Source organism: Caloenas nicobarica, chromosome 2 (genome assembly GCF_036013445.1).
Source record: "Caloenas nicobarica isolate bCalNic1 chromosome 2, bCalNic1.hap1, whole genome shotgun sequence".
NCBI lineage: Eukaryota > Metazoa > Chordata > Aves > Columbiformes > Columbidae > Caloenas > Caloenas nicobarica.
The window spans coordinates 147,934,129-147,955,820 of record NC_088246.1 but is presented as its reverse complement, the minus strand read 5'-3'; the positions used below and the strand labels follow the sequence as shown (position 1 = coordinate 147,955,820).

Genomic DNA, 21,692 nt, shown 5'->3' with positions numbered 1-21,692 from the left:
ATGAGAGTAGAGTTATGAGAAATACAAGAGATCATAGCCTCATTCAGGCATCCACCTGGTCCAGCATGGACCTCCATGGGCTGCATGGGGACAGCCAGCTTCACCATGGTCAACACCATGGGCTGCAGAGGAATCTCTGCTCTGGTGACTGGAGCACCTCCTGCCCCTCCTTCTTTTCTGACCCTGGTGTCTGCAGAGCTGTTTCTCTCACATATTCCCACTCCTTTCTGCTGACTGCTGGTGGTATTGCATGGTTTCACTCTCCTCATCTTCTTAAATACATTATCCCAGAGGTGCTAGCACCACTGCTGATTGGCTCAGCCTTGGCCAGTGGCAGGTCCATCTTGGAGCTGGCTGCCTTTGTCTCAGTTGGACATGTGGGAAGCTTCTGGCATTTTGTCACAGAAGCCACCTCTGCTGTCTCCCCACTGCAAAAACCTTGCCACACAGTCCCCATACAGACAAGCAGTACCTTCTCCTATGTCTCAGTGTTGTCTTTAGTTCCTGTTCACATCACAGGATTTGGATGAACATGAAAATGGGAAATGACCAAAATTAAGGGTACTTCTGTGTTGTTGGAGTTTTCAGTTAATGAAAAGAGGTCTAGCTTAGTTCATGCATAATTAGCAGATACTAAGTCTAGTCTGAAGTCACCCACATTTGTTAGGCAGTAAAAATTTAAAAAAAAATTAAAAGGGAGGGATGAAAGCCAATGTTTAAGTGTAATTCATTTACAGCATGAAGTTTGTTCTGTGATCTATTGAGTCAATAAATCAGTGAATTTTAATTTCAGTGTAGTGGAATTTTCTGCCGGTAGAAGTATAATTCTTCAAGGGTTTTTTTCCTTTTTCTTGGTTTTGATTTTAATTTTGTTTCTGTTAAAGTTTTAGCCATCACTGGCTTTTGTTCATGTAAAGTGCAATATAACCTTGTGTGATTCTACAAATAGAAGACTTCATATGAAATGAATAGTAATTTCAGTGCTCTGTCAGAAGGAAATGATCATACTAAAGAGGTCTTCTATTTAAAATCTGAAGTTTAAACCACTAATTGATAACAATGGTTAAAAATGTGGGGGGAAAAATTTTCATTATTCACCATTGTCTTTGTAATCACTAAGCATATCATACTATTTTATTTTCATTCTCCAAATTAACAAATAAGGTTATTTGGTTTCTAAATATTTTTTTCTGCAGAACTGAAAATGAGTAAATTAATTATGCCTACAATGTAAATAAGGTTATATACAAGTCTTGTCTGCAAGAGACTCTGTTGTATTATTGACTGATGAAGAACAATTCATTTTTTTGAGATATTTTCAAATTTATAATTTTTGAATTTAGCACCAGGTTTTGGAAAAGAGTTTGGATGTGGTTGTTCTTATTATCACCTTCTTTACCTGATGATTACATTACAAATACTGAAAGTGGGGATGTGAGGTTCAAATACACTCTGCCTGACTCAGAACAGTATTTTCCATCTAAAATCAGATTATTGTCAATGTTTGTTCCATATAAGGCTTGTTACCATAACTGTTAAGTAACAGCTGTGTGTGTAGAGTTTCCCTTCTGTCCTCTCTACAGGCTAAGCTGATAATGGTTTCTATTGAAATACTATAATAATTGAAATAATTTCACAAAAGTATGCATCTTGCTTTAACTAAAATATTGGTAATAATGCTACCTATTCTTCCTGCTTTCCCTTTTTAAAGTGAGAGATTAAATCCTTATTCTTAAAGATGAAATTATTTCTCTACTCAACATAAATATAAATTTTTACAATTATATTCTACAGGAGTGTATAAAAGCCAGGAAGCTCGGCTAATGCTCCACATATATCTCATTAAAGCACCCTCCCATACATCTGTGAGCAAGCTGAAAGAGGAAAAATGGGCTATGGATGGTTTTGTGAGTATATTTCTTCTACAAAAGAGATTTCTCTGTTTGAAATCATGCTGGTGTTCTACACTCAAAAATCCTGAGATATATCAAATGGAAACTTGTTAGCAATGCCAATTCATTAAATGAAATGAAAATTTCATTGTGAGATACAGGAGACCAGTCTGAGCAAATATATGAGAATAGTCATACTGTGTAGGCACAATTATAATGCATGTTAACATAGGAGTCTTTCTCTTACTTCTCTTTGAATTTTATTCCAGTATATTAAGAAATTTTATCATCATAATAATATACTATCAACTTATAATAACATTATAATATATTATACTAATATAATAGAAGTTTTTATCATGAGGCTGGCAGTCATGTTTTACTTTTTGGTGATACTTTTAGAAACACCATGAAAAAGCCGAACTGTTACATATTTGGAGAAAACAAAACAGATAGTTGCAATTAAACATTAAACCCTTGGGGGTTCTGGGGCTGGGCTTATTCTTTAAAATGGAGAAGAAGAGAGCACATACCTGAGAGGAAGAGGTGAAGGAGAGGGGAAAAAAGAAGCAGCAGCCCAGGTGGCTGGAATGTGTTTAAACCGTGAAAAGGAAATCTCTTCAGAGAACAGACAGGAAAAACAAACATCACCCAGTACAATGCTAAGGCTGGAAAAAGCTGAGTGTGCTGGGGGCCTGAGACAGGAAAGTAGATTTTCCTAGACAGGAAAGTAGATTTTTCAGAAAAGAAGGGGCCTAACATTAATTGGATGATGATGAACACTCATACAGCCATATTACACCATCTCATTTTTCAACTAATCTGTCTGTTTTCTTATGTTTCACCTACTGCTAAAGTACTATAGGGACACCAGTATGGGTGCACATGCCAAAAGAAGAGGTGTACATTGAAGTATATGCATAAATTTATATCTGCATAAATTGTGGCACTGCTTCAGTAATAATTTTTAAAAAGCTGCAAAACCAAAGCAAAACCCCTATATTACAGTATAGATACTGTAAAATGGCTTAACTCCCTTGGTTTGTCCAAAATTTAGTCTTAATAAGCATGCTCCTGAGGTGAAAAAAACACATGGTAAAAGCAATAAATTTGCTTTCAGACTTCTAAATGTACAAAAGTACATAGTATAATCCTTACATATACTATTTACATAGTGGTTTTATTTGACCTTTTTTTTAAATTATTTTTTTTATTCTTGCAATAGCAGGCGCTTTGCTGCAAAGTAAGAAATTCACCTGAGAAATGCACCCTTTCTTCTGTGAAAACATAGCTTCAGGTCATTGCTGAAGACATACTGTTGCCTTGAGAAAGGAAAGCTTAAGGGAAAATCTTGAAGGAACTTTCCTCAGGGCCACCAAATTTAAACTTAATATCTATCCTGGGAAGCAAGAAACTGAAAATTTGAATAGAACGTGTTAGTTTAGAATGTACTTACTGTAATAAGGGAGGCTTTCATAGGATTACCACCTTTTCCGCCCTCCCTCAAGTCTTTTAGGTTATACTAGCATATTTTGCTCTTGTACCAAAGCCTCATTCAACATTCTTCTGGTGAACAGCTGTATAATTAAGTAATTATAGGGATAAGCACTAAGAAAGAACAAAGGAACTGTCAACTGAATGTGAGGTCTTTTTATTCAAAGTAATTACTAAAACCTCAATACTTGCATCCTTATCTGCAATATAAGTTTTGCAATCTACTTCCCAAACAAATCCCATAATTATGAAGTATGTCAGATGCTGACATCTTGCATTGCCAGAAGCTTTAAGTTTTGTTGTTTAAAAAAAATAATACAGTTAAAGGTAGTATAAGGTAGTATATATAACCATAACCTACCAGGTCTAAGTTGTACCTTCCACAGTTCTGTCTTTTCTTTTGAAATTTATATATTTCCAAGGCAGGGGGAAAGAAAAAGTCTTTTTAATGGGGAATAACAGCTATGAATCAAGCATATTAGGATTATCTCTCTTCCAAATAGGTACTTGTAACAAACTTTTCCCCTTTTAATTCAGAGTACTTTTTGTTTACAGGTTTCTGCTGAACCTGATGGAGCAACATACGTTTTTCAAGGATTCATCCAGGGTAAAGATTATGGACAATTTGGACTTCAAAGATTAGGTATTCAGCAAATTCTATGTCCAGTAGTATAAGGGTATCTGCAGGACATTATCAGTTTTGACATTTTATAGAATATTGAGATATTAATCTATTTAAAGTCTCATTTAAGTGTTAACAGTACTTACAAAGAATGTTTTGTCAGAAGTTGTAAGGAGTTAGAGGTACTTTGCAATGCACTGCTTAGTGTAACTATACATTTGTAATGTTTTGAACAATGTTTCCCTACGAATATGTGTAAAATTGATGTAGTTTCACATCTTAATAACTGTTTAGAAAACCCATGTTAGAGAATGGTCTTCTAAACTGATCTCTTGCTCATGGTGCTGAAAAAAACTTTTCACCTAAACATTTGCTAGAAGGCTGAAATTGCTAAATATTTGCAAGTAAATCTTTATGTTACTCTTAAGAATAACAAAATGTTACTCACCTGATAAGCATTTATTTTCTAAAAATTAAGTTCTTGGTTCTATACATTCAGTTCCACACTAAACTAACAGCCTTTATTTACCCTTTCTTGGAGAAGACAGCTCTGGTAACAGACCTCTGGTAACAACATTCTGTTGTGCTTTTTAAGAAAAAGAGCTCAATTTACTTTTCTGATACTATCTTAAGTACTGTGATTATTTCCCCATCAATGATGTGAATTTAGCTAATACTGAATTCTTGAATGATAAAATACTATTGAGAATGTCTTAGATAAGGAATTGCTTTTCAGTAATGTAGTGGCTCCTTAAGTAGAGTGATTATCTTCAGCTAAAATTCCTGTAAAAGTAGAATCTTTCAGTTGCAAAGTATTGTCCACTCATATTTTTTCAGCAAAACCAGGAAATTCTTTTATTCTTGCATGTGCTGGAAGATTGATGAATGTATGAGATAAAGGCAATTTTTTTTCTTTTTCGTAGTTCCAAGTCACAGTGGAATACACAGCTTGAGATCCTGATTCCTAAATTCTATTAAAAAAAAATAATAGTAGTTAATATAGTCAATAATACAGTTATGGAGAGATTTACAATAATTGAAAATATTTTGTTTAGTATCACAGAATCACAGAATCACAGAATGTTAGAGATTGGAAGGGAGCTCAAAAGATCATCTAGTCCAACCCCCCTGCCAGGGCAGGAACACCTAGGTGAGGTTACACAGGAAGGCGTCCAGGCGGGTTTTGAATGTCTCCACAGAAGAAGACTCCACAACCTCCCTGGGCAGCCTGTTCCAGTGTTCCATCACCCTCACTGAGAAGAAGTTTCTTCTCACATTTAAGTGGAACCTCTTGTGTTCCAGCTTGAACCCATTACCCCTTGTCTTATTGTTGGTTGTCACCAAGAAGAGCCTGGCTCCGTCCTCGTGACACCCACCCTTTATATATTTATAAACATTGATGAGGTCACCCCTCAGTCTCATCTTCTCCAAGCTAAAGAGACCCAGCTCCCTCAGCCTTTCCTCATAAGGGAGATGCTCCACTCCCTTAATCATCTTCGTGGCCCTGCGCTGGACTCTCTCCAGCAGTTCCCTGTCCTTCTTGAACTGGGGGGCCGAGAACTGGACACAATATTCCAGATGAGGTCTCACCAGGGCAGAGTAGAGGGGAAGGAGAACCTCTCTCGACCTACTAACAACCCCCCTTCTAATACACCCCAGGATGCCATTGGCCTTCTTGGCCACAAGGGCACAGTGCTGGCTCATGGTCATCCTGCTGTCCACGAGGACCCCCAGGTCCCTTTCCCCTACACCACTCTCTAATAGGTCATTCCCCAACCTATACTGCAACCTGGGGTTGTTCCTATCCAGATGCAAGACTACCCAGATGCGAGACTCTGCACATGTTTATCGCTTCATTTTTTCATACACACAAACACAAAAATAGTTTATCTGAAACAAAATATTTTGATTGCTGTTCCCATTCAATTTTTCTCACATTTAATTTATTTTTCTGTATTTTAGTATATTGATGATATTTTTGGTTTTCTGTTTGTTTACTTTTTGAGTTGCTATATTTTGCCTTGTAAGATGGAGAAGTCAGAAAATATTATGACCTACGTAATTCTTAAAGATCCATTTCAAAGCTTAAAAATTAACTTTGAAACTGCATTGGTATTCCTTTCCTCACATTAAAAAAGTGTATAACTTGTCTGTGTAGATAATCTAGATGATGTGTTTCTCAACAATGTAGCAGATTATATTCTTGTTTTTTCATCAATATCTGGCTTTAGCTCTTCATAATTTTTCTTACCTCTTTCACTCTGTGTATGACCCTTTCCTTGAAATAATGGTGTTTATACATGCAGTATTTATTAATTTCTGAAATGTAAAATGTATATTTAGTAATATAATCAGCCTAACATATGTGTTGTTATAAATTTGACTTTTTGTAACACAGTACGATAATGTGTATTAATAACATCCAGCTGAATGCATTATGGTGACCCAGTCACAAGGTATTATTGAATTTTGAAGTTTATGGAGTAGTATGTGCCATGAGCAACGGATACTTATATTACTTGTTTTGTTTTGTTTTGTTTTGTTTCTTATTATTCTTTTTTAGGTCTTAACATGTCTGAGGGTTCAAATTCTTCTAATCAACCACATGGTACAAACAGTAGTTCAGTGGCCATTGCTATCCTTGTGCCTTTCTTTGCCCTTATATTTGCTGGTTTTGGCTTTTACCTTTATAAACAAAAGTAAGTACAAATTATTTATATATAATTCCTGTATGACTTGGTGTATTTATTGCCTTCAATCTTTGTTACGTAAATAAATCTTTCTGTAAAACCACAAAATGTTTGCAAAATATGCATGTAGACAGTTCTTCCTACCTCTGTTAAGGTCTTGCATAATGGCTAAGAGATCAGTTTATTGTACTGTACTATACTTTCATTCCTACCTATTTAAAATGTTATAAATTTCTCTCTTTATGTTAACAAAATAGATGCTATAAATTATTGGCATATGGGAAATAATATAATTAATAGACTTTGTATGTATTTACAGTAGATTTCCTGTATTATTTTTTTTTACATGTGACAGAATTAAGAGCCATATATTGAGTAATTTATTTTAATGCCTGCTCTGTTTCTTGGCTTGCAAGTATATACAAGTATTATGTCATTGAGAGGTTTCATTATGGAACTGTTTCTGTATCTGAAATTATTAGTTCATATGCAACTATGTTAAGCAGCCACCAGTCTTCTCAATTTCATTAGTCTAAGCTCAACAGTTTTGTTCATGTTATTGAGACCAGTATTACTTCTTTGGATATAGTGTCAAGTAATTTTTTGTATAGCTTTAAAGCATTAAATGACTAAAGAAAATTTAATCACCTTAATGACAAGACAATTCATTGCCTACTAGCTGTTAAAATGGTAATTAATGTCTGCTAACCTGACAAAAATGGTTGTAATATACTCTTCAGGATAACATCAGTTTAAAATAGGTACCATCATTTTTAAATGGTATCAGTTGTTTTTGAGCTGTTTCAGAGTACAAAAAAATGTTTGGGTAATTTTTTAATATATTCGTTATTACCTATATGCTATAAGCACTTGTCTTCTTATATTGATTTATACAGTATACATTTTGCATAACAATATAGATGAAACATTTTCAAGTGAATGACCTTGGATAATTTGAGTTATTTAGTGAAAAAAGAAAGTGTTTCAGCTATAAATTCATTCTTGATAAACTTGTTGAGTCTCCAAAAGGAAAATCTCAGTCATGTGGCTGAGGAATTATTGCATCTTTACAAGGTTTTTTTGTACTCTCAATTATTTATCACCTGATCATCCAAGTGGAAATACCTACCTCTTCTCAGGTTGTTAACTAAGTTTGTAACTGAACATAATTTTAAATGAATCATTAGTTCCTTTAAACCTTGTTAGAGAGAGTATGAATTCTTAGCACAGATATGTAAAAAAAATTGAGATGTATTTAGCTCCCATACTTAGAATTGGGAGATAAATTCTGTTCAGATTCTTAAACCACATCAAGTCAGTGATGAAAACTGCAGTTACAAAAATGCTTTGTTTTTCTTCTACAGGACTGCACCTAAAACACAGTATACAGGATGCTCTGTACATGAAAATAATAATGGACAAGCTGCTTTTGAAAACCCCATGTATGACACAAATGCAAAGAATGTGGAAGGGAAAGCAGTACGATTTGACCCCAACTTGAACACTGTTTGCACAATGGTATAATGCGGTAATGATATGTCTTCAAAGTTTGAAAATGACACAAAACAAAGTGCACACATAGTTCACTGATTGAAAAAAAAAAAAAATTAAAGCACACTTTTCAGGATATACTGGGTCACCTTTTCCTGAGGATGATAGAAAAGAATTGGTTGTGGTTATTTTGTTTTGATTTTGTTTTTCATAAACTGGATCAGAATTCTTCTTCATGTATACCATGGAGAGTTAAAAAAAAATGCTGCACTCCATGAGTGCTATTCATTGTTTATTTGCTTTTTTTAAAAAGGAGGTTATTCTAAAACATAAAACATATTTGCATATATTGGAGGAGCATCCATTATCGATATTTCTGTGCTTTATAAAAACTATAATAGAGGGACTGGGTTAAAAAAAAAAAAAAAGATATAGGTAGAAAATAAGAGCTATACTTACAGGAAACTATAGGTCACTGACTTCTCTTTAACAGTCATATGGTACAACTTTCTCATGAGTTTGTACCTTTTTTTCATTTATTCAGCCCACTTACTACTTTATTTTCCTCAGAACAGTTAATTATTTAAGTCCAGGATGTAGTATCTAGAAATCAGCAAGTACAACTTAATCTTTTCATGTCTCAGAAAAAAAATTAAAATGTTTCCTTCCCTGATTCACATCTTCCTTCCTTTCCATGTCCCAAGTCAAGCTTCTTTTCTCAATTTCAGTTAACAACACCCACAGATGACAATGTTTCTACATTACTTTCATCAGTCATATAACTAGACAAATTTTGCAATCAAGAAGTTAATATGAATTGAGCTTTGTCATGTGGTTATGTTCCTTACTGTTGAAGACCATTCAAAAGAGTAACCATCTTATGTTTTTTTTTTCTAGTGTGAAAAGATAACTATATTCCCATTTTAAAAATGCAGTTTACAGTAACATTAGTAATCAAATCCATATATCAAAAATTTAAAAGTCCATTTTTCAATCCATGCTAGTAATATCTAGACCATATCACATCAGTTTATTCCTTCAGCATTTTTTCAAAATGCATGTACAAAGCATGGCAAAATCCCATTGAAGTTCATAGATTTTAACAGCCTTCAACTAAATTTGGATTAGATTTACAAGTCAAGAGGAAGTAATACTTTGGAAATACTGCGTTTTCACATCTATTTTATCTATATATTCCATACTTTATGGAAACAAATCCTTACAGCTAATGATTTAAAATTGAATATATTATAATAGTGCAATGAAAACAAAACTATTAAAAATAATATCTATATAAAGCCATGATTTTATTAGGGACAATCCATTCATTTTAAGGACAATTCAGATTCCACAGCCCTCAGATAAAGTTTTAGATATTCCAAAATCACTTCTAAGGAAATGTAATTTTTAGTTTTACAATTATTTCATGTCAGAATTATACAGTGGCAACTCAGTAATTTATTTGATGTAGGTCATTGTCTTCCATTCATAGCATGATTCACAAATGCTGTATGTTAGCCAGTGTGAATTATCTGTTATTGTCCCTTTCAGACATTAATAATTCTGTGAAAATCTAAACTTTTTATTACCGTAATAGAGAGTGCCTACCAAAAATCATTGTACCCAGGATTGCTGCTTGGATTTCTATAATGTTTGATGAATTTCTTATAAACCATTTTACAACACTTTGTTTTGAATATTCATACAACTCTGTCAAACTGTATTCTACTAGAAGGATGCTGTTTTATATTTTATACCATTGGTTGTTATTTATTCTTGTTTATTCAAATGACTGCAATAACTATGATTCATCCATTAATGTTAAGGTTAATACATTTGAGATCGTTTAAAATGTTTCTTCTGCAACTGGCTACTCCTCTTATATTAATGCATACACTTTTGTAAAGAAGTATATTTTTATGAAAAAGGATTTGTAAAAGTATGATGTAAATTTTCAGTGCAATGTAAACAAAATAAAAATGGACAATTGCTTTTTCTAACCTTCTTTCTTCTTTGGAAGATGTGCTTTAAATTCATTTCAGTTGTGAAGATGAAAAAATCACTAAATAATTAAAATTTAGTATTTTTGTGGGTCTTAAAATCATGTTACTTTTTCTGAATATTCCTGTGAATTTTAGGTGAAGTAGCAAAACTTAGATTACTTTCAAAAATAACCAATGGACACAATGTGTAAAATTATCCATTTACTAAAATGAATTTTCTGTTTGACTTGAAGAAGCAGATTAAAAAAAAAAAAGGCTTGTACTAGTCAACCCAGTGAAAAACAAATAAATACCTCTTTAAGAGAAAAAAAACCACACACACACCAAAAAAACAAACCAAAAAAACTCCCAACAAACAAAAACAAAAAACCACAGCAAACTCAGTGCTCCTCAAGGTTGCAGACAGCCTACTTTGCATATTAATTTTGCTACCTTTCTGCAGAAATGTACTGGGTGTACATATTAACAGGTAGTAACAGTGCATACAGTATTTTTTGGCATTAAACAAAAAATGTTTCAATGACATTTAACAGGAGGGGAGGATCTTAATTACTTTACTATAATATTAAAACGGTCTTTTAACTGCTGCTTTTGCTTACAAGCATGGAAAGTGAATGACAATCTTGATCTGAAATGTTATTCATAGGATAACTGGGGGGAAAAAAAAGAGAAATCCAATATTCTTTTGTGAATTTGGTGCTCTATATAAACTGAAAAGTACTCTTTAGACTCATGTTGAAGTCACTGAAGACTGTGTTGTTAAATACATTGGAAAGAGAAACAAAGAGTCACTGTAAAAATGGTATTGTGAGGATCATGCACTAATGTTTTTTTTTTTTCTTTTGGAGGGGGAGCGTTCTAGAGCAAATTGGTTGATTCTGAAAAGAAAACAAAGGTCTTGTTTCACACTGGCCAAACTTTCATATGCAACCTAGAACCTGAAGTTAAGCTCTTCCTATTTTGGTTTATGCATTACATGTTTTAATGTATAAAAGTAAATAAAACTTACATTTAACTCCTTCAACAATTCTGTTAATGTTTAAGCTAGCATCCATCTTGCACTTTTCAAGAATTATACTCAATTAATTGTACAAACTATTCCTAATACCCTGGGATTTTTTTGTTGTTGTTGTTGGGTTAGGTTTATCTGGGTCTTTTGTGTTGGTTTTTTGGGGGGTTGTTTGGTTTTTTTTGCTATAGTTCCTGAGCTATTTGACTCATAATTTTTTTGTATGTGAACTGTTCAATTTTCTAGTAGCAGAGTGGTTCATTTTCAATGCGGCATATGGAATTTCAAGGTTCCATCGCTCAATTGCAGTTGGTTAGTACAGTCTACTCACTGTTTTTTATTTTTCTTAGGAAGATAGCTGAAATGAATTAGACTGTTTTGTCCTCCAAGCACTTTGGCTACTTTAATCGAGCAAACAGACTACACAGAGAAAATGTGAGGGAATACAGAGGCTGTTATGCAACTCTGTGAGTCCTTTCAAGATTAAGGTTCATTACTGGAAGCCAGAAACCATATGGTATCACCTACACTCACCAAAGTATTACAGCAGTTCTAGTAGAACTACTCAGAACTAGTAGACCATCATAATATGGAGCTAAAAATGTCTGATCTTACTTTTGTTTGTCAAACAGAGCTGGCATTAATATGTAGACATCTTATCTTGAAGGAATTCCTTGACAACAATACAAGAAGTTGTTCTTGTCAAGGAAATAATTTAATAGCTGCAAATTTTATAGCTTCTTATAGAGAGCTATTGAGAATGTGAGTCTATAGCCAAGTCATTAAGCTATTAAACGAGATACAAGACAACTTTTCATTTCTAGGCCTTAAAAGCATATATTATATCTCCACCCACTAGTACATTTGGCTGAAGTGTTATGAAATATTCATAATTTTTTCTAAAATTAGTGAAATACCGGGAATTTAAAATCTTGGATATCACTGCACGAACAGGTTGTCAGATCTGTATGCCAGTGTGTAGATTCAGTTGTAAGTCCCTAACTACTGTCTACAATACTGAACTACTGTTATTGTAGTAACAACTGCTACAATATCTGAATAAAGTGTAGATCTCTTGTGCAGGAATATACCATTTTTTACCTTGTATGCTTCTGTCCATGCTCTTTCTATAAAAGATTATCTATTCCAAAATAAGAAAGTCAGTATGTGTTGCAGCATGCTTTTTATAGGATGATCCAAGCCAGAGAAAAATACAGCTTGTATGATTTTTTTTATATTAAAAGCACATAATCTTTGTCAGATAAATTTCCAGAAATATTTTCTGATATCAGATTATCAGGAGATTGATATAGGTACATGAAGTGTCTGTGACTTCAGAAAGACCACACAAGAAATGGTAAACTCAGCAAACAAGTTCCAGAGCTCCTCTCATAAGTATTTTGTTGGTAATCATACTGGCCTTACATGGCACTACAGAAAATATACTTAGCATATGTCAAAATCCCCATATTTTCTTCTGTAGTCTTCTTTTTTTTTTTTCCCTCAGTTCCTGTGATTTCATTTTGATCTGATTAGCTCAGGTAAATAAGTTGAAATATGATTTTGTAGTGTCAAAGATTAAGCAGGGCCAATATTAAATGAACAGTTGATTACATAAAAAGAAATCCAGTGAAGTTGCTGGGTTCCCCATTTATGATCTTCTTGGTGCTGAAACGAAGGCAACATAACATCCTGACCTGCTCAACCAGGAGTAAGTTTAATAGCCGATCTGAAAAGTCGGTCCCATCATTTTGTGAAAAATTAGGAATGTTGAAGACATATATAATTCTCTAACAATTAGTCAAGTATCCAGTGAATATCTGTCAGTGATCAATATTTGTCTGCTTACAAAATTATGCAAAATCAGCCAGATTAGGCTGAGTATGTCAAAATACTTTTTTGTCTGAAGTATATTGAGAAAACACTTATAGAAAGCACCCTAGCTACCAAAGAGACCAAAGAGAGGGTAACTTCCATTAAAGGAGCTGCACATGTTTTTTAAGGTAATGTCTTAAACCACATTATCCAGTGTTCAGCATCTTATGCTCATGCTGCATGTCCACATTTCTAAGAATACACATAATGTTTATCAGAGTGAACTTTGATCCCAGCTACCTAGTCCTGATAAAATAATTGATATTTCTAAGATAAAAGATGCTAAGTAGGGGCAAAATAATTACATATTAATCTTCTTTTTCAGTACTTAAATAACAGGAGATTATATATGAACACTCTATGTCTCCTGTAGTGATTCTTGTGAGACATTCTGTTTGGTGTTTTATCACATCTTGAAGTGATAAGAGTTTAGTCAGTGAAGTGCTAGAATTCAGAAACTGGAAAATAAAAACCAAAACCACCTCTTCAAATTGTGAAGAATAGACTCATTGCTAAGAGAAGCATAACACAGGATATCACTCCCATATTTCAACTGAAGAATCTGCAAATCCAAATGGAATAACCACATTTATGGTTGGCCCACCAAGAGAATGTCCAATAGTGCAATCTGGGTAATGACTCCATCAGATTATTTCTTTTATTTTACTCATGTGCATTCAGAAATAGGTTGATGCTGGAAAAGTTGTCAGAAAATGCTAAAGGCCTGTAAAGAAACAAACCAAACCAAACAAAACCAACAACAAAAAAGAGTCTGGGATAACATAAAGTAATAAATAGATCAGTGTTCTATGGTGTTCTATTTGATCAGTGATGCTGAAACTACATGATTAATATCAGACTGATATGACTGTATCTTCCAGTTTATTCCACCTACACTCATTTATGGGTAAAAGTTTTTGTTCTTCCACCTCTTATCAATTGAGTTATTTCTTACCTGGTTTGATCCACAAAAAGTTTCAAAGAGCAACTCTCAAGAACAAGGAATTAGAAAATTGTTGTGAATAGAGTCCATCTTATTTTAACGACCTCCTAAAAACTATTATTTAGATGTTTTTGATACAATTCCTGGGATTTTTTTTTTAATTAAGGTAGAATTAATATATTGTATCTCTTAAACAACATAAAAGTGTAAAAATATTTTTCTACTTGTAAATGTATACTTCTGATTTTATTTATAAAATATATTTTTAAATGGCATACATAACATCATGACAGTCTGCCTCTGTCAATGTTATGTAGAGTATGATACTACTACTACAGTGATGGACAAAGAGAAAATATATGAAAAGCTCTCACTGCACTTATTACTGCTATTTTTACATTGCCTATAAATAAGTCTAAGATTGCCAAAGATGAAGCAGGACTTATATTAGGTGTAAAACACTGAGTAAATAAAATCTATTTTCAATAAAGTAACTGCTTTGCCCCTTTTCTTATCTTCTCTGGATGCTGAAACAATGTCAACATGATATGGATTGTCTCTAACCAAATCTAAAAAAGGCTAATTGCACATTACCAGTCGTGTCTGTGATTCTAAAATAAGATGATGATGGACTTTGTCATTAGTAAAAAGCAAATATAATATGTTTGGCTTCAAGTACAGGGCTTTCCTGTGAATGAAGAAATTGATGCTTACCACATGTTAATGAGCTAAGATGAACTGTCAATTTAGAGACTATATAGCACAAGAAAAATTAAGGAGAACAGGCAACTGTCCACACTACAGCCACAGGTTTCAGAGAATAATGAGGAGTGACAAAAGCAATTAGGGAAGCTAAGGAGCTGATAGTTGAGGAATCAGTTAAGGCAGATGTCTGATATCATTCCTAAGCATGTCCAGAAGATACTGAGGAGTATATAGGTACTATATATATAAAATGTGTATATATATATACACGCACACAGATTATATATACTGTATAATAAATAATAAACTAAACATATCCTTGCACACATCTAATGTAAAATGAAGCCAGTGGTGGTGAAATTTTCCATATTTTTTTTTGCTGGAATACCAAAATTTTTACCATATATATGATATGCACTATATGCATATATTATATACTACTATATATAACTGTACTACTAAATATACTACTATACTACTACTATACTACTATATAAAACATAGTATATGTATATAATCTGTAGGTTATATACTATGTTTTATATAGTATAATATTTTACATATGTAGAGGTATATATATACACTCATTTACTTATGTGGTTAAGTCAATTTTACAAGTAATGGATCCTGATAAAATATTTACTGCTTCAGATTGCAATATATTTACCACATATTGAACCATAATTGCAGGAAGACCTTGTCTGTAGGTAAGTGCAAAATGTAAATGCTTATGTTAATAAGGGTATCCAGTATTTGTAGTAACATGCTATATTTAGTGTTAGAAGGTTATAACTGTGAAGTATGACTTGTAAAGGCCTTAATATTCATGGAAGATTAAGTGTAGTTTTCTGAAAAAGAGTGGGTTTACTACACTGAGAAGAGTAAAATAGTTCCAAAAATACAAGGATTATAAAATTCTCTGTAAAGATATGGCTTGATTTTTTTTCAAGCAGAATTAGAAAATACACTTGTAATTTTCCCCCATGATGTGGCAGAACTATGGACCAAAACAGTGTAACACTTGAAGCTGTTTGAGGTGAGATTCATCAGTGCTAAAGACTGAAAGCTAAAGCTGTGATCTCATGGAATGTTCAAAGATATTTTACAAATACACCATCAACAATAAAGGTACTGTATCAAATGCCATAATGAGACACCTTCAATGAACTTAGTCGTTAGTAGTCTCATATCGTAAAAACCCTTAAAACATTTTTAAGACCTTTTCAGTCTATTAACATAATTCTATGCTTCATGGCTTAATTCTATGCTTTCATTCTAAAAATTAAAATACTTTCATTATAGTACAATAAAAATAACCAGCTATATGTAACTCTGTCCTTTATCATGGTTCTTGTTACCTCTGTGCGTTAGACCTGGGTACCTGCCTAGGTGGGATGTCTTAACCCTGGAATAGCAAGCTTTATTTTGTCAACTAACCTGATATTTGAGAAAGATGCAAGAAGTCTGAACCCTCCTTTCATGCAGCACAAACATATGATGCAAGAGAAAGCAATGTGCTACACAACTGACTTCTTTTATCTGTTCTTTTCCATCCTGTAATCCTGTGTACATCCATTTGGATGGCAACACTGTTCTCAGCAGTATTGACTTTTCCCTCACTCACACTTTGTCATTTGCAAATTTGCTGAGAATTCACTCTGTCAGCAACTCTGGGTCATTGATATGGATATTAAATGGGACAGGTTCCTGAAAGGGCCCCTGAGGAACACACCTGCCTCTTGGTTAGGGTAAATGCTACCCTTTGATCCTGATCTGCCAAACTTTCTTTTTTTTTTTTTTTAATCAATCCACCCATTCAGACAACAACGCCCTAATTTAGATAGAGGAATATTTTGGGAGACTGTCAAAGACTTACTGGGGTTTAGCTGAATGACATTAGTACTGTTCCTTCATCTAAAAATACAGACAATTTTATTATAAAAGGTGATCACATTGGTTGGGCTTGGTTTTTACTATGGGGGTGATCAAATACTCTACCAGGCTGCCCACAGAGATTGTGAAATCTCCATCCATCTCTGGAAATAATTCAAAACTCAACTGGACACATCCGTAAGAAGCTTGATCTAACTGGCCCTAGTTTGTGTAGGGGTTAGTCTAGGTGACTTCTAAAGGATCCTTCCAACTATATTTTTTCGATGGCTCTGAATAAGTCACAGGGGGATGGTAGGGCATCCAGGCAGAGAAGAAGGCAGGAAAAAATTTGCTGAGTGCAGTCACATATTGTCTCTAGTGGAAATGAGGAAAGCAAGCTTTTATACTTGATTAGATGAGATTTGTTCACTCTTTCTCATTCAACATTTGCTATTCATGTAACAAGTGAATAGCTGTCTCCCTTGTCATGCTATTCTGACAAGTTACTTCTTCAGCTGTAAATGCCCCACATCTGCTTCCACATTGGAAAAGTGGAATAACATGACAAGGAAAATAGACTTTCTACAGGGTTAGAGGCGTATAATTTGCCAGCCACTGTGTTTGGCATTTTCCTGGGAAGAACACAAGGAAAGGAGTGCATGTGAGCTGAATTGCCCAAAGGACCATTCCTAACTACTTACACAACTATGCACAAAGTACTATGAAGAAGTAAATTGAAAATATCTTTCGAATCTTGCTACTGGATCAGTTAAATTGTCAACCCTTTTGTTAAATTCTTCTGTTTTCCAAATGATGTTATTTTTAAGTCTATTCAATTTAAAACAAAACAAAACAAAACCCACACTTTAAAAATAAGTGTACCAACAATTCCAGTGTGCTAATAAACAAATTGAACTAAAACCAAAACCAAAACAAAAACAAAAAAAAAAAAGAGAGAGAGAAATGGTAGCTTACTGAGTTATATATTTTATTTCCATAGTCTTAAACATCAGTGAGAGCTTGGGAAAGACCTGCATTGTGGAACTTGCAGTACCAGGTATGACTTACACATGTACATGAAGTCATCTGAAGCCTTATTGTTTTGTTCATGAATTTCAGAAAATGCATTAATCTCCTGACCAAAAATGCAAATACTATTGAAAATGTCATTAGGATTGTTTGAATCAGTAAGGACAACATTGTCCATGTTGAAACTTATGGAATATTATTTGCAGAGCTTGTTAAGCAACTTTCTTGACTTACAATGTTGGCAGAAAATACACAGTGCTACTTTGTACAGAAAACAATTAAAAATTGAGTGGAGTAATCTTAGGAAGAAGGCAGGAATATCCTGTAGCAAGTGACTGAGCTCTTCCTCAGTCTTTATTTCATAGAGTCATAGAACGTCCTGAGTTAGAAGGGACCCACAAGGATCATCAAGTCCAACTCCTGTCCCTGCATATGACAACTCCACAGTTCACACCATGTGTTCGAGGGGGTTGTCCAGTCTCTTCTTGAACACTGTCAGGCTTGGAGCCGTGACACCTCCCTGGGGAGCCTGTTCCAGTGCTTCACCACCCTCTGGGTGAAGAACCTTTTCCTAATGTCTGACCCTAAACCTTCCCTGATACATCTTCCTGCCATTCCCTCAGGTTCTGTCATTGGTTGTCAAAGAGAAAAGACTGGCTCTTACCCTTCTTCCTCCCCTTGTGAGGAAGCTGTCGACCACGATGAGGTCTCCTCTTAGTCTCCTCTTCTCCAGGTTGAACAAACCAAGTGACTTTAGCCACTCCTCATACGGCTTCCCCTCCAAAGCCTTCACCAACTTCATAGTCCTCTTCCGGACACTCTCCAGTAGCTTAATATCTTTTTTATACTGTGGCATCCAGCTTCAGCAGCACTTCACAGAATCACAGAATCACAGAATGTTAGTGATTGGAAGGGACCTCGAAAGATCATCTAATCCAATCCCCCTGCCAGGGCAGGAACACCTAAGTGAGGTTACACAGGAAGGCATCCAGGCAGGTTTTGAACATCTCCAGAGAAGGAGAATCCACAACCTCCCTGGGCAGCCTGTTCCAGTGTTCCGTCACCCTCACTGAGAAGAAGTTTCCTCTCAAATTTAAGTGGAACCTCTTGTGTTCCAGCTTGAACCCATTACCCCTTGTCTTACTGTTGGTTGTCACTGAGAAGAGCCTGGCTCCATCCTCGTGACACCCACCCTTTATATATTTATAAACATTGATGAGGTCACCCCTCAGTCTCCTCTTCTCCAAGCTGAAGAGACCCAGCTCCCTCAGCCTTTCAACTTGAATCCCTCCTACTTTCCCCCTCTGTTATTCCAAGCTGTCACAAGTAAATATACTTGGAAAAAAAAACCCTGACATTGTGAAATAAACCCCATTTTTTCAGCCTGGCAAAATAATAATCTTCACTCATGTCATCTAGGGAACATAATTTTATGTTTATTTAAGGCTTGAAACATTAAGCTTTAGGGGAATCTATGCAAACTAGGCAGGAGCAAAACACTATAGAAACAGCTCAGGTAAAAAGAAAAAAAAAAAAAAAACAAACATAAAAAACCCCCATGATTATTTTTTGCTTAATTTTACAGTTGTGACTGTACTGTAACTCTGCCTATTCCTATCACCCAGGTTTTAAACCTGCTTTTGAGTTAGTAGCATGTGAAAGTTGTATAATATTATATGAAAACAAGCACATGAGTTAGATATAGTCCTAGAGAGAGACTTTTCTACACAGTAAAAAAATAGTGTTTTACTAAATAATTAAGACCATTTGCTTTTAGGAAAACAAGGAACTTAAAAACCTTTAAAGTTAATTAAACAAACTGTTAGACAAACAACAAAGTTATTAAACAAAACATGGCAGAGTAGGGAGCCAAATTCACTAGCTGTATTTCAAAAGTTTTTATCACTTTTTCTGAAGTTCTTCCTCAAGTGTTCAAGGTGAGATCAACTATTCATGTAAGGCAATGCATTTCTGTCACTAATCTGTAATATATTAGACCAATATATGAATAAATTCTGCTGTACCGTGAAAAAAAGAGTGTGGGGAACCCTCTAGTGAGTCTTGTCCAGGGATTGTGAGAACTAAGATGGGTGAAGAAATGTATTTTTCCTGTTTCTTTACACTGTTGACCATCAAGACTTATTTTGCTAGTGTCAACAGATAGGCACAGAGCATGAAAAATGTGTCAATTCTATTGTATGGGCCTGAAGTCCTTTAAATGGAGGTTTTGTCTCCAATAGAAATGGGAATTTGATTACTTTTACGTTTACATAAAATTATTCATTCTGTACACACTGTAATGACTAGCTGAGAGAGGTCTGAAATCTCAAGAATGTGACTTATTGTGAGTGGTTCATAAAAATGAAGGGACTAGTTGTCTAAGACAGGAAGCATTAGGGCTCATCTGGCATAGTAAAATTAGTGTAAAGAAGATGTTCTTATCTTATTTGGTACTCATATGTAGGGCAACACAGCATTGCACGTTTTTGATGTCAGTGCAGAGTGAACATAGATCTGCTTGCTGTTGTCATCAGGAACATAAACTAGCCACAAGAATAATGAAGCAACTTTAGTTTTAATTTCACAGATTTTTAGGACATATAAACTAGGAAAGAGTGTTGAAGAAATATATTTAAACTGTATTATTTTTTTCCAGAATTAATTGCACCAAATCAAATTAGAAACTAAATAGACGCAGCTAAATTGTTTTATGAAGTACTCATTTACAGGTCTAAAAGACTCTCAAACCATCTATTATTCACTAGAGTTGTTGATTTTTCCTATTTTCTGTTTGGATTATCTTGCAGTTGAATTCCTTGTGTTCCTGACAAAAAGCTGACATTTCACTAATTGCTCTTTGACTAGCAGCCTACATATACACCACTTTTGCATGCATACAGAATGGGTTTAGATGGCTTTTTGAGTGTTTGATTGTACTCCAAGCTAAACACAGCCCTTGGCAGATCTCACCACTGAAGAACAGCTGAAGACTCAGCAGGTAGAAATCCCTGATATTCCTCCGATATAAACTCACACATACCTTACCTGCAATGTGGATGGAACACATCTATCAGTCTTTGTGGTCAAATCCCATGACTCATATGGAAGATAGCATGGTGACAAAGGCTTTCCTGGAAAGGCCCTGTATGTGTGCAGCAAAGGCTGATGTGATATGCAGAATTTTGGAAATATGTGGATCCTGCCCTGCTCTTGCTAGTGGTCTATAATTAGTGAAATAAGTAGACAAAACACAGGTCAAAGAATACATTGTCTTTTGTCCAATATTCTATCATATGTTTTTCATTTAACAGAGGGAGAATTGCAACATTTTGAAACTAACCAACTGTGCTTCCAGAAGAGCGAAAACCAAATCATAGTATGCATTACTTTTGCATAGACAAGGGTAAAAGACCCATAGTAAACCATTGCAACACTTTTTGTTTCTGAGTCAGAAGTCCACAAAACATGACAGAGGAAGTTTCGCTGTGGAGTTTTTGTGATGGTTTTTTGTTGTTGTTGGTTTTGGGTTTGGTTTTTGTTGTTGGTTGGTTGGTTGGTTTTTATTCTTAATGTTCCCTCAATAACCTTTTATAGGAAGATCGGTCTTCTGTTTTACTTCATGCAGGTATGACTCTGCATGATCTGAACTTTTGTGACAGTATCTCAGCTCCTCTTGACTTCTTCCTTAGTGGAAACTGAAGAATGGTGTTGATGACACACAGTATTTTATAAGATTAAAGGAAAAACTATACAATTCAGAGAGCATAGACAGATGCATTTTTTTGGCTGTACAAAGAAAGAAGATAAATCAAACAAACAAAATGCTTGTTGCAGAAAATCTTGTAGAAAAAGGTTCTGGTTGCATGAACAAATATCCCACCCTGGTTAACAGAACTGTAGTTACTCATGTTGATTTGGCACATTCTGCATTCATTTCTGGCTAGTACCTGAAAAGCTATAAAGCTGGAAAAGACAGAGGGAAAATAAAGAGAATAAGTGGAGAGAGGAAGTACTTGGGGCAGAAAAATTAAGGGTCTACGGGATGACATTGAAAGAAGATTAAATCA

General features: G+C 34.6%; 1 protein-coding gene across 4 annotated transcripts in view; it reads left to right on the top strand.

Annotated features, from left to right (window-relative positions):
- The window catches only part of CSMD3 (CUB and Sushi multiple domains 3), a 647,755-nt gene extending 639,533 nt beyond the window's left edge, over positions 1 to 8,222 (top strand). For all 4 annotated transcript variants that reach the window (XM_065630191.1, XM_065630190.1, XM_065630189.1 and 1 more), the window contains 4 exons: positions 1,795 to 1,907; positions 3,942 to 4,029; positions 6,572 to 6,707; positions 8,063 to 8,222. In XM_065630191.1, coding sequence (XP_065486263.1) covers positions 1,795 to 1,907; positions 3,942 to 4,029; positions 6,572 to 6,707; positions 8,063 to 8,222 — 497 coding nt within the window. The remainder of the gene's footprint in view (positions 1 to 1,794; positions 1,908 to 3,941; positions 4,030 to 6,571; positions 6,708 to 8,062) is intronic.
- The last annotated feature ends 13,470 nt before the right edge of the window (positions 8,223 to 21,692 follow it).